Source organism: Peromyscus maniculatus, chromosome 2, assembly GCF_049852395.1.
Source record: "Peromyscus maniculatus bairdii isolate BWxNUB_F1_BW_parent chromosome 2, HU_Pman_BW_mat_3.1, whole genome shotgun sequence".
In the NCBI taxonomy this organism is placed as follows: Eukaryota; Metazoa; Chordata; class Mammalia; order Rodentia; family Cricetidae; genus Peromyscus; species Peromyscus maniculatus.
In genome coordinates, this window is record NC_134853.1 from 173,323,321 (window position 1) to 173,337,918 (window position 14,598).

General features: G+C 43.0%; 1 protein-coding gene across 1 annotated transcript; it reads right to left on the reverse strand.

The window, feature by feature from the left end:
- Window positions 1–10,095: 10,095 nt before the first annotated feature.
- Window positions 10,096–14,314, reverse strand: B3galt6 (beta-1,3-galactosyltransferase 6). Its single transcript, XM_006992345.4, has one exon. It carries the CDS (start codon window positions 14,312–14,314, stop codon window positions 13,337–13,339), a length of 978 nt encoding a protein of 325 aa, XP_006992407.1. The 3' UTR covers window positions 10,096–13,336.
- Window positions 14,315–14,598: the final 284 nt, after the last annotated feature.

Here is a 14,598-nt window from a genome sequence, read left to right on the forward strand (position 1 = left end):
GAAAGGAGCTAGGCAAGAGAACAGAACTGAAGCTGTGTATATGTGGATGTTATGCCAGAGGAATTAAAGTGAATGGACTAAGAGCTCAGTGTGCTGAGATTCATTTTTCCCGAAAATAGTCCTCGCGGTTAATAGTTCTCTCTCCTGAGCCCCTGGGATGTATAATATTGAGGCTGGTCCCTCTAATATTATACAAGACAGGATGTTTTGAAGGGAGATGAAACATTGCAACCTGCAAGTATAAGTGTCACAGATCTGAGGGGAAAGCAGTAGGAAACCAAGGAATGCCACAAAGTCACACTGCACAACAAACCTCACACAAGAGATGTATTGGGAGGGAAAAACCCAGGAGAGTGGCTGCCTCTGCTTGAGTGAAAAGCAGCAGAGAAATGAGCTGAAGACAAGGTTAATATAGAATTTTTTGTGGGGGAACTTTCCACGGTGGGGAATGGGGGGGTTTCAAGTACTGAATTTGGGCTTTTTACTCTGTAGGGTGGGGGCTGGGCCTGGCCATTAGGGCAGTTGGAGTGTTCTGTGGGTGGAACCTATGGTGATATTTTATTTGTGCTGAAATGTAATTTTATTTGTATGTTAATAAAGTTGCCTGGGGATCAGAGCTAAGAGCAAGCCATTAAGCAGAAGTCTGGTAGTGGTAGCACAAGCCCTTAATCCAGTCACATGGCACGCAGAATCTCTGTGTGTTCAAGGATACAGCTAGCATGGAGACACACACCTTTAATCTCAGTACCAACCATAGAGACCTGGAGGTCTGTATAGACAGGCAATGACAAGGAAGTAATGTGGTTGGGTTTACAGCCAATGAGAAGGCAGAACAAAAAGGCAATGAAAGGACAGGACACAGGAAAAAGGTCCCTCTCTCAGGTGAAGGACAGCAGTGAGAGGTAAGATAAGGTGATCTTAGCTCTTGGCTACTGCTCAATCTCTGGGCTTTTTTTTTTTTTTTTTTTTTTTTTGGTTTTTCGAGACAGGGTTTCTCTGTGTAGCTTTGCGCCTTTCCTGGAACTCACTTGGTAGCCCAGGCTGGCCTCGAACTCACAGAGATCCGCCTGCCTCCGCCTCCCGAGTGCTGGGATTAAAGGCGTGCGCCACCACCGCCCGGCTTTTTTTTTTTTTTTTAGATTTATTTATCATGTATACAGTGTTCTGCCTGCATGTATGCCTGCAGGCCAGAAGAGGGCACCAGATCTCATTACAGATGGTTGTGAGCCACCATGTGGTTGTTGGGAATTGAACTCAGGACCTCTGGAAGAGCAGTCAGTGCTCTTAACCTCTGAGCCATCTCTTCAGCCCCAATCTCTGGGCTTTTAACTCTTTATTTGGCTCTGTGTTTTTTATTTAATAAGACCCTTTAGAATTACATCTACAGGAATCTGGTGACTGGAGATCCTCAGGGGAGTGGCCTGGCCACTCGCATGCCTTGAGGGACTTACAGCAAGAAAATTGGTTAAATTCTGGAAGTTAACAAACCCAAAGATTTAGGGAGTTCCTCTAACTGGCCAGATTTACTAGGTCCCTCCCTCCTTACCTATAGGGTAAAAGGACCAGGTAAAGAACACACTGTCCCTGACTTGACCCCATGTGGTTGGACTTTTCATTGGAACCATTGACTTCCCAGTAATGACATGGACTTATTATTAATTATGAAAGCTTGGTCAATAGCTTAGCTTATTTCTAACTAGCTCTTTTAACTTAAATTAACCCACTTCTATTAATTTACTTCCTGCCTTGTGGCTTTATTACCTCATCTCAGTAGTGCTCATACTGCTCTCTCTGTCTTTTTTTTTTTCTCTCTCTCTGAGACAGGGTTTCTCTGTGTAGTTTTAGTGCCTGTCCTGAAACTCACTTTCCAGGCTGGCCTCAAACCTGGCTTTGACTCTCTTTGTGTCTTATGGTGTCTCTGCCCCCAAAATCCTATCTATTGGCTGTTTAGCTTTTTATTAAATCAATCACAGTGACATATCTTCACACAGTGTAAAGGAATATTCCACAACATTTCCTCCTTTTTGTCTAAATAAAAAAAGGTTTTGCGCGGCGGCGGCGGCGGCGGCTGCTGCAGCAGCAGCAGCAGCAGCAGCAGCACACGCCTTTAATCCCAGCACTTGGGAGGCAGAGGCAGGTGGATCTCTGTGAGTTTGAGGCCAGCCTGGGCTACAGAGTGAGTTTTAGGAAAGGCACAAAGCTACACAGAGAAACCCTGTCTCAAAAAAACCAAAAAAAAAAAAAAAAGAAAAGAAAAAAAAAAGTTTTAACTCTGACAAAAGGGGAAAATGTTGTTAAATAATCTTTTTGTACACTGTGAAGATGTGTCTTTGTCAAGGCACCTTCTGATTGATTCAGTAAAAAGCTAAATGGTCAATAGCTAGGCAGAATTTTCAGGCACACAGGATGCTGGGAAGAAGAAGGCAGAGTTGCCAGCCAAACATGGAGGAAACAGGAAAGCAGCATGGGCAGAACAGAGTAAAGGTAATAAAGCCACAAGGTAGAAAGTAAATTAATAGAAATTTGTTAATTTAAGTTATAAGAGCTAGTTAGAAGCAACCCTAAGCTATTGGCACCCAGATGTGGTGGCAAGAGTTTCCACCTAAAATCTGAGAGAGCTTAAGAAGAGATTATAAATGTAGCTAAGAGCACCTTCCTAGTTCATGTCACTCATGGCGGGCCATGGTACAGTGATGTGTCCCCTGGCTGTGGCGGGTTCGCGGCATGCAGGCTGGAGCTGGAGCTCCATGGCAGATTCCTGCCGAGTTACACAGAGGTTTCTCCAAGCCATGCAGCACACTATGTGAAGGATTTAGCTTTTGTTAGTACAGACCCCCGCCCCCCAAAAAATGGTTTCTGGGCTACATGCTGCTTTGATGGAGGCATAACCACTTCCAAGAGTTGGTGGTGCGGCTCCCATTTCAGTACTTTGGCTGGCTTTTGTGTTAATGTAAATATGTATGTTACCTTTGAATGTTTGTGTATTTTCAGAGCAGGGGGACCAATAAAAACACCAATGAAAACAGGTGGCCCAGGTGATCCAGCCTCTCAGAGTGCCTCTGTTGCAGTTTTATCAGAGTTCTGCATCCTGAACAGCTTCAAGACTGCTGGCTGAGATAGTCCAGCCTCAAAGACTACTCCAACTAGGACTTCAAATGTGGCTTAAACTTTCCCATTGGACAGAGACTGAACAATAGCTAGCTCTCCCAGGACTTGACCATTATTTTAATTTTCTCAGGATCCCTTAAAGATGCCAACATCCCCAGACAACAGGAAGTGGTCTTCTAGAAGACACGATGCCCACATTCCCAAGAGGTGGGATGGGTGGTTTTTGGTCATTTCAGTGGGTTATGGATGTTTATCATCATTTACAGGGGTTAGCTACAAGTTATGGTAATGGTCAGGAAAAATACTAAACAAAGGAGATTAGATTCAGGAATCTCTTTCTGATAGGAAAAGGGGATATAGTATAGAAAAAATTGGATAAAAGGGTGGATTGTTGAGTCTACTTTTGAACAACCACTAGTCTCAGATATTTACATTGGTGTGGATTTTTGTATATTGATACAAATTTAAGGATATTTTTTGTTAGAACATACTCTATATGTTTCTATTCTTGTTTAAGGTATTGTACCTATGCAGCCCATTAAAAAATGGAATGTAGGGCTGGAGAGATGGCTCAGTGGTTAGGGGCACTAGCTGCTCTTTCAAAGGTCCTGGGTTCAATTCCCAGCAACCACATGGTGGCTCACAGCCATCTGTAATGAGATCTGGAACCCTCTTCTGGCCAGCAGGCATACATGCAGACAGAACACTGTATACATAATAAATAAATAAATCTTTTAAAAAATGTAAAGTTCTAGTCCTTAAAAGCTATTATTACAAACTGTTCAGGATAATTAAGAAATGCAAGTTAGTAATTAGTCATCTATAACAATCAAACATGTAGTCATATTAGGTGTGTTTTCAAGGCTAAACAGATATATTTTAAATAGATAGATAGTATTCAAACAATTTGAAGACCTATAGAATATGACACTTAAAATGTTTTAATAACATAAGACTTTTCATGACAGTGAGACACATCTGCACCAGGCAGTACCAATTTACTTCAAAAAAGGATGATAGGGATCAAAGAGCCTCCATATGGTGTTTGCTTTCTTTGTGGCAAAAGCTAACCATTTGGGCAGTTTTATGCTGTCCAAGCTGGACAAGCTGAACATAAAAGAAAGTGACTGCCAAATTTTTCCAAGACAGGGTAGGACAGTTCTTCAAAAATTCCTGCTTCACAGAAAAGTCTGTCAGATATTCTAGGCCTACAGGCCGAAGATGTAAGAGGAACCTTGGGTGACTGTCCAGGCAGTTAGATGTTTCTATCATTTCTTAATAGTTTTGGAAATTGTGTGCAATGCACTTCTTGTTTACTAAGGTAATATTATATCCTTCTGGGGTCTTTGATGGAATTGAAGACTAGATAGTCATAGTTATAATTTTCCTTAGTTATGATAGAAGGTAAATTAGATACAGAACTTTGGACTCATCAAGATAGGATAAATAATGGAGTATTTTCTCTGAAATTGCCAAATACAAATGTACTGAACATTGTAAATGTAATTTTTACCTGATAATTGTTCTTATTGTATATAGTTTTACTGTGTTAAAGTTAAATACTTTCCTTTTTACTTGGATTAAAAAAGGGGAAATGTGAAATAATCTTTTTGTACACTGTGAAGATGTTGTCTTTGCCAAGGTGCCTTCTGATAGGTTTAATAAAAAACTAAATGGCAATTAGGTAGGCAGGAGGTATAGGTGGTAGATCCATTCAGAGAGAACTCTGGGAAGAAGAAGGGTAGAGTTACCAGGAGATGCAGAGGGAGCAAGACATGCTGGAGGACAGGTAAACCTATAAGCCACATGGCAATATGTAGATTAATAGAAAGAGGTTAATTTAAGTTGTAAGAGTTAGTTAGTAACAAGTCTAAGCTATGGCCGAGCTTTTATAATTAACAATAAGTCTTGTGCCATTACTGGGGAGCCAGAGGTTCTGACAAAAAGGTCTGACTACAACCAAGAGCAGAGTAAAGGAAAAACACCCTATCCCTGACTTGACCCCAAACCCAAGACCAGAGCCAAGAAACTGAGTCCCATCAATCCCTCAGTTTGCCTCACGATCAGACCACAGAATCCCACCAATCCCTAAGCTTTCCCCAAGATCAGGCCACAAAAATCCCACCAGTTTCAGGCCATCCTGGAAAGCTCCACCCCTGTCCCCCCACCCCCAAACCCTATATAAGGTTTGCTTAGTCAGTTCCCTGCTGCTTCTCACCCAAGTGGAGGCATCCACTCTCTGAGTTTTTCCCTCCCAATAAATCTCTTGTGTGAGCTTTGTTGTGGTGACTTTGTGGTATTCTTTGGCTCCTGATTGCCAGGATACCTTTCCCAGCCAAGCTGTAACACTTGCACTGGGGAAACCTTCCCCTTGCCTGAGCAAAGCTGTAACACTTCCATGGGCAAGCCTTTCCCCTAAGAGATGTAACACTTCCATTGGAGAAGCCTTTCCCCTCAGAGCTGTAGCACTTACATTTCCCATACACATGTAGGGTGTAAGGACTGTTGAAAAACATTCTCAGACAGGCTGAGCTACCTAGAAGAGATAAAGAGGCAGAGACCAACTGAGCTGGTGGTTAAGCAATTTAACTATGCTTGGAAAAGACACTCTCCAACTTGTTGAACTGCTTCTATGTTTTGTAGGGGAGCTGAAAAGTCTTCAATAACTGACCAACTCCTTAAACAATAGAAGTCTGTTATGTATGTTTAGTTCTCTAAAACATTGTGACTGTTCCTGACACTAGAAAGAACAAATGAACCTGATTGGTTGGTGTAAACAGATGGCTCTCTCCTGCACATCAGTTTCCAAATAGCCATTTAGAAGCTTATATTAATTAGAAATTCTTGGCTGATGGCTCAAACTTATTACTAGCTAGCTCTTATATTTAAATTAACCCATATTTCTTATCTATGCTTTAACACATGGCTCATGACTTGTTACCTTAATTTCTACACATCTTGTTTCCTCAGTGGCTGGCTGGTGTCTGTCCTGACTCCACCCTTCTTCATCTCCATCTTCAGTTTGATTGTTCCGCCTAAACCTTATTCTGCCTGGCTATTGACCAAAACAGCTTTATTTATCAACCAATGAGAGCAAAACATATTCATAGTGCACAGAAAGACCAACCCCCTTTCTGTCTAATCAAAAACAAATGTTTTCATTTTAACATAGTAAAATTTTATATATAACAAGACAGTTATCAAGCAAGAATTACAGTTACACTATCTAGTCTATTTGTATTTGGCAAAATTAAATAAAATACTTTATCATCTATTCTATCTTTGTGAGTCTAAAGTTTCATATCTAATTTATCCTTTATCATGACTAAGGAAAACTATAATTATAACTATCTAGTCTTCAACTCCATGAAAGACCTCAGAAGAATATAATATTACCTGAATAAACGGGAAGTGCATTTCAAGCAAGTTCCAAAACTCTAGAAATGACAGAGCATCTGACTAGGCCAAAGTTCTTCTGTAACATTGGAGCATCCATCTTCAGCCTATAGACTTAGAATATCTGGCAGACATTTTAGTGAAGCAGGAAAATTGAAGGACTGTCCTACCTACATTGGCAGAGTTTGCCAGTCACATGGTTACAGTCTGTGTCCTGCAGAATGTCTGGCAGTTTCTTCTGTGAAGTAGGAACTTGAAGGATCACCCTGCCTTATTTTGGTAAAGTTTAGTTGTCATTTTCCTATGGGTCATGCATGTCCCATTTATCCAGCATACTGTCAAGCAGTCCAGGCAAGAACAGTTTCTTGCCCAAATGGCTAGCCTTGCTACATTGAAAGCAAACTCCATAAGGAGTTCATTTGTTGTCCATCATCCTCTTTGAAGGAACTGATGCTGCCAGGAGCAAATGTGTCTCACTGTCAAGAAAAGTTTAAGTTCTTAAAACATTTTAAATGCTTCTATAGGTCTTAGAGTGTTTGAAGATTACCTAATTGAAACATATCTTTGTATACCTAGAAAACCTAACTAATGGCTCTAAATTTGACTACTATAGATGACTATTAATGTGTATTTTTTAATTATACATTACATTTTTAAATGAGCTGCATAAACATAATACCTTAAACAAGAGTATATATATATATATATATATACATATATATAGTGTAACAACATTGACTTTAAATTTGTATCAATAAAGTAAATCCATACTAATGTAAAATATCTTGAGATTAACAGTTCTTTTTTGGATTAAAGTAGATTCAATAATCTACCCTTTTTTTCATAATAATTTATCCTTTTCCCCATCATTTTTATATCATATCCCCCTTTCTTCTTTAGAAAGTGATTGACTATGGCCATTAACAATTTATAACCAATCCCCCTTAAATGAAAACAAATATTCATAAATAACATCTTGGGAATTTGGGGGAGTTCTCTAGACTACTTGTTGATTGGGAGAGCTGATAATCTTGTGGGGACCCTGAGAAAATTTAGAATTATGGTCAAGTCCTGATGGGGTATTGTGTGTGGCTGGTCCATCTCAGCCGGCAGCATTGCAGCTGTTTGGATGCAGAACTCAGAGGAAACTATAACAGAAGTGTATTGAAATATTGGATCATCTGGGCCATTCATTTTTATTGGTGTCTGGTCCCCTTGTTCTAAAAATATATAAACTTTTAAAGGTAACATATATATTAATATAAACATAAACTGTGTATTTTTTTTTCTTTCTTTCTTTTCCAGAGCTGAGGACTGAACCCAGGGCCTTGTGCTTGCTAGGCAATTGCCCTACCACTGAGCTAAACCCCCAACCCCATAAACTGTGCATTGTACAGCCAAAGGTAATTTTTTGTTTTATGTTTGAGCAGGTAAAACATACATCAAGTGTCTTGTAGTTACTTTAGGTTTCTTTTTCCATGTCTGTAGTCAGGATTTTCAGGGGTTCTTCCTTGATCAAACCTAATCTTTTCCAACCTGGAATGAATCCATGGACTCTCACCTTATGTGGAAACAAAAGCAGAACCCCCTTCCCAAAGCAACATATCCTCAGACTCAAATTTTGAAGTCAAGATATTTTAAAAATGTATAGATTGGTTTAACCTAGCAGTCTCCACAATCAGCAGTTAGCTTGTTAACAGTCAAAAAATCCAAAGAAAACACAACAACATACATAATCCAGACTCTGTATTTTCCACCATTACATGGCTCATTTTCTTTATATTATTTTACTCCTCCTTCTAAGGACTTTATTATTTTAAATCTGTATTTTCAATTTAAGGCTTTATGTATTTTTTTCTCTTTTCTCTTGCAAGCCTAAGCACATCTTTTAAACACACTGTGACCTGTTTAGAGGCCTTTCTGTCTAAATCTGTTTTTACTGTGTTTCTTAACCCTTTTTGTCCATATGAGCAAAAGCTAAATCCACCATACATTGTGCTGGCAGGAATCTGTGATGCTGTAGCTCATGCTCACACACTGTGAACCCACCATCCTGTAGCTCAAGCCTGTATGTTGTGGCGTCTCTGTACTGTGGCCCACATGAGAGACTCAACTAGGAAGCTGTTTTTGGCTCTGTTTATGTGTTCTGGACCCCTCTCCCCCCTTTTAAGCTTTCTCAGGCTTTATATGTGGATATATGGGCCATAGGTTGGAGTACCATGTTCTTTCCTGTCTGCCAGTTCCTGAACAAACATTCAGAGGCTTATATTAATTATAAATGCTTGGCTGATGGCTCAGGCTTATTACTAGCTAGCTCAATATTTAAATTAACCTATATTTCTTATCTATGCTTTTCCACATTGTTCATAGCTTGTTACCTTATTTTCTACACATCTTGCTTCCTCAGCGGCTGGCTGGCAGACATCTGTCCTGACTCCACCCTTCTTCATATCTGTCTTCAGTTTGATTGTTCTGCCTAAACCTTATTCTGTCTGGCTGTTGGCCAAAACAGCTTTATTTATCAACCAGTGAGAGCAACACATCTTCACAGTGCACAGAAAGACCATCCCACAGCAAGTTGAACTTAAAAGCTTACATCCTATGTCAGCTGAAAATGATGGAACACACAAGGAAAGCCCCTAATCCTTGAATCCTGATGGGGCAAAATTGTAACTGTGACTTGGCAACAGATGTTTATGGTATTTATGCTTGGAAACCCTGCTTCTGCCCCTTTTCAGGGCTGCCAGGAGAAACAATGCTCCTCAGTCCTTGCCCTGCAGCTCTGATTGATCAGCAACCACACTTGTGTGAAGACTTATTAAAGGCTTTGCTGTTTCACAAGCTCTCTCCTTCCTCATGTTTCCATGGACACAGTGTAATGAGTAGATGTCTGTCCACCCAGAAATAGTATCACATAACATCCTGAAAAAGTTAGCAAATAAAATAAAATAAAATAAAAAATAAATGGGGTTTTGTTTTTGCATGGAGGCTAGATAGAGGTCAACTTTGAGTATATCTCAAGAGTTGTCTACCTTGTTTTATTTTTGAGACAGGTTCTTATATTGGGTCCTGGGGATCTTGATAGTCTGGCTGGCCAGTCTCAGGGACATTCTTATTTCTGCCCCCCTTCATATTGGGATTACAAACCCATACCACCACACCCAGCTTTTTACGTGGGTGCCAGGGGTAGAGGTCAAACTCTGGTCCTCATGATTACATGGCAAGTACTATACTGACTGAATCATCTCTGCAGCCTACATAAACTGTGGACATCTATAGACTTTCTATCCTTTATTTTAGTACTGTGCCATGTTTTCTGTACAGTCGTCTGGAGCCCTTAGCTTGAGTCCTGGCTGCCTATGGCCACATGGCCCTCCATGTTGTTCAGTCTTTTCAAGCTCATTTCTTTATCTGAAGGACAGAGACCTAACCATTCCTCAAACAATCCCAAGGTTCAGGTGAAACATCTCAGGAGAAAGTGGTTGGTATGAGTCTTGGTCCTGCTATTAACATCTCTAGAAAGCCACCAGCCCTGTGAACATGTCTTAAGGGTTTTACTGCTGTGAAGAGATATCATGACCACAGCAACTCTTATAAAGGGAAACATTTAATTGGGGCTGGCTTACAGTTCAAAGGTTTAGTACATTATCATCATGGCGGGAAACATGGTGGTGTGCAGGCAGATGTGGTGCTGGAGAGGTAGTTCAGAGTTCTACATTTTGATCTGCAGGCAGCAGGAAGTGAACTGGCTTGAGCTTCTGAGACCTCAAAGCCCGTCCACAGTGACACACCTCCTCTAACCAAGTCACACCTACACCAACATGGCCACATCTCCTAATAGTGCCACTCCCTATGGGCCTATGGGGGCCATTTTTTCAAACTACCACAGAGGGCATGGCTCCTTTAAGTCCCATTGGATCTCACAGACTCTTAAGAACAATGTATATACAGGCCAGCTCATTCTATCTTCAGGAACCCAGCAGAAAGTGTATTAGGCGTCCTAATCTGATTCCTATAGGCCTCAAAACTTGATTACCTCACACTATAAAAATTTAGGAGAATCACAATCACTAATAAGAGCACCCTTCTTTCAGATCCAGGGCTTTATACTCCAGTACTAAATATTCTATCTTTAAAGAAAATAACCCAATGAGGCATGGTTTTAAAAAAGGGGGCAGGGGGTGGGGGCGACGACAGATGAATAAAAGAAAGGAAAAGGAAGAATCCAAACACGCTCAAGTTCACAGCCTGAGAATTTAAAAGCAAGTTGATGACAGGCAGTCAGCATGTCTCTCCCCATCCACAGTACCCCAGATGGGACAGCAGAGGCCAGGCAGGAATACACCCAGGCTACACAGACCAAAACAAACAAACAAACAAACAAACCAACAATTTGATATAAACTGGGCTTGTTAGTTTATGCCTGTAATCCCAGTACTCGGATTAGGCAGGAGGATTGAGTTCAAATCCAGTCTAGGCTATATATCTAGACCCTGTCTCAAAAACAAAAACAAAACAAACTCTAAAACCAAAAAAACCCCAAACATTGGTCCCATTAAAATAGCAGAGATTGCAACATCATCATCCAAAGCTAGAGGTTAAGTCCAGCTCAGATTGCCCATTTATCCTGGAACCACCTTATATTTTTATAAGTATACCATTAATTTTTTTTATATTAAAAGGGGTTATGCAATATTAGCTGTTATAGTTCGTGTGGTTGGGGTGCTAGGTAGCAATACTATTTCCTTAAAGCAGAATCTGAAAAGTCTCCTCACCTCTTCAAGGGTTTGGATTTCTGGAACTTTGCTGAATGAGAAAAGGGAATCTGGAGGCCTTTTTGGAAGCTTGTATGGGACACAGCTTAAAAACCATGTTGTGTAACTCAAAAGTCATTTTGTGTGACCTGAAATAATATGATGCTTGAGTTTGTCACCAGACAGCTTTGGTAAGAGCCAGCCCCCTGGCAGCCCAAATGGCAGCTCAGGATGGGCCTTGATATGCTAATAAGCTAACCAGAAGGTGGTGTTGATATGCCAATGAACTGTTATCCAAAGTGACTTCCCAATGAAATGACACAAAAATTAGTTTGGAATGGTCTCTAGGGTCACACTGCCAAGCTCCTGCAACAAGCCTCCTATAGCCTGTGTTGATACCAAGAGGACTTGAGACTATTTTTGTGGCCCTGGCCTCAGTGACCGCTGAACTTGTGGCACTATTGCTTGGCCCATTTTGGCCTGCCTGTCAGTGCTAACCATTGGCCTATATTCTCAAGGACCTCCTGGACTTCTACCAGTGCCATCCTCCCAGTCTACCACAACTGAAGGACTTCACAGTGGGCAGTGGTCAAGCCTGCACACTTCAAAAATGTATTCACTGGAGGTTACTCAGTGGAACCCTACAGCAGCAATTTTTTCCCCTTGGTTTTTGAGACAGGGTCCCTTTGTGTAGCCCCGACTGTCCTGGAACTCAATTAGTAGACCAGATTGGTCTCGAACTCATAGAGATCCACCTGCTTCTGCCTTCCAAGTGCTGGGATTAAAGGCATGTGCTATAACCACCCAGCTGAGACATCTGTTTAACTTGTATATTGACATGATATTGTTAGGAATGTTTGTGTGAATAAACCAAGCATATCTGAAAGGCAAACTTTGTGTGGACATCCTGATTGCTGATTGCCTTACAGTCCATAAGCTCATGCTCTCTGAAAAGCCTTAAAAGTAGTCTGTTCAGAAAAAACAAAAATGAAGGGACTTATGTGTAAACCTGAAAGAGAAATGGACAGTTGAAACAATCTTCTGTTTTACACACACCCAGCGGTGGGGTTGGCCACTCAGGTTGTTGATAGATTAATCCAAAGATATAAGTTCTGACAATAAAGCATTTTTCTTAAATAGTTAACAAAAATCAAGACTTGTACACTCTCAACTTAATTTTTTTGGGGGTGGGATGGGGGTTGAGATAGGGTTTTTCTGTGTAGCCCTGACTGTCCTGAAACTCTCTCTGCAGAGTAGGTTGGCCTCAAACTCAGAGATCTGCCTGTCTCTGCCTCCCAAGTGCTGGGATTAAAGGTGTGCACCTGCACTACTACTACCACCACCACCACCACCACCACCACCACCACCACCACCACCACCACCACCACCACACAGCTTTCAATTTAAAATTCTTATCTACACAAGTTTACAGTATTTATAAATAAGTTTCAACCAAACTGAATTATATTTACCAAACTATCTTCAGAGACAAAAATACTATCTAAGCTAGCTGACTTGAAAATCAAGTCAAATGTCAGACTTGTACATGACAAAGGATAAAGACAGGAGACACAACAGAATGGAACTTTGTCCAAACAATACAATGACCATTTAGGCAAATAACATTTTGATGGCAATACACAGATAAATTCAATACAGTCTGCAGGTCACTCTGCAGACAGGGCTGTGCAGAATGTTCAAGATGGGCAGTGAGCTGCATAGTGTAAGTAGAGACAGAATTCAGTACTATAAACTCATCAAGTGAGGAGGACCCCTGCCCTCACACCTCAGATGGCTCATAGGTGGCATTACACTGGCTGGAGGTGTGTGTGGGGTGCATATGCAATCTACAAATCCATAACCAGATGCCCCTGGACAGGTCTTACACAAGACCACTAATGAGCACACCCTCCAGGGCATGGACTAGATGTTGATAGCTGCCTCTGGCCATCAGTAAGTGGACTGAGGTCCCAAGGCCTCAACAGTAATTGGATAAACCAGGCTCACCCCAGACAATTGGCCAGATTGTCCAGGCAGCTTGGCCTGTGACCAGAGAGGCCACAGCACATGCAATGACATCAGGGAATGCCCTCCTTGCGCTGGCAGCACTGGGAGGGTGGCGCTGACCAATCATAGACATAGGAGAGGCGCAACTGCACCTCTTGCTTGCACAATCGGCCCCTGTGAAGCAGCGTCTGTTGCTTCTCCAGCATGTCCTCCGGGCTCTGTTTGTGTGTCACCAGGTACTGATTGCTGCAGCCCCGTGATTTGTACTCTGTGTCGAAGCGTGGGTCATGCTCCCGCTGCACATCCACTGGTGCCAGCCAGGCGCCCAGCGATACATCTTCACTGTGCCACGCGCGCAGGTATTCGCGGCTGAGGCGCAGGTAATGCACCAGGTCCGAAGAGAGGATGTACCCACCACCCAGAGCATAGGGCAGGTAGTAGTCGCAGAGTTGCCAGGCAGCTTCTCGCCAGCGACCTCCGGGCTTGACTCGCCCACGCCCAGAAAAGAAGCCCCAATAGAGGCGACGGCGACGTGCAGGCTCACGTGCGCGTAGCTCTGCCAATAGGGCGTCCAGGCGTGCAAAGGAGTCGTCATCCGCCTTGAGCACGAACTCGAAGTCCACGTGCTCGTCCAGCCAAGTCAACATGGCCAGGACCTTGGCCGTGAGGTTTTCGTAGGCATCGCGCAGGGCGGGCAGCAGCAGCAGGTCCCCGTGCTGTGCTTGCTCGAGCTCAAGAGTGCGCCGCTCCTCTGTGCCCAGGCCACTGGTGCCTACAGCAAAGCGCGCCCACACGTCCTTAGGGCCGCCGCGCCTCCCCTGTGCCAGCCACGTGCTGCGCACCGCGCTGCGGCGCTCAACCGCGCGGGGCGCACTGGCCACTAGCACTGCCAGGAAGGCCTTATCGCGGGGTTGAGGGGCTCCAGCGGCTGCGGGCGTCTCGCCCTCGGAAGCACAGCGCGCCAAATACAACAGAGTGGTGCTGCAAAACGCCAGGCCGCTTAGGGCCAGCACCACTCGGCGCCGCCATGCGCGCCGGAGTACCTTCATGGTGCGGGAGGGAGGGCGCCGAGTACGCAGGCGCGGAGGCTGGAAGGCCTCTACGCTACTCGGAGACCCACATTGCGGGCTTGGTCTGGTAGTGGTAGGAGGAGTCCCAAAGCACCCAGTGACTGAGTGCTTGGACTTCCAGGATCTGACATCCAGGGCGTTGTTGAAGGCGAGGCCTAGGTCAAGGATCCTTGACACGTGACCATGCGCGCCATTTTTATTGGTTGTTTCTCAGCGGCTGCTTCCGCCCATGAAAAAGATGGCGGCGCCGAGATTCACGCCTG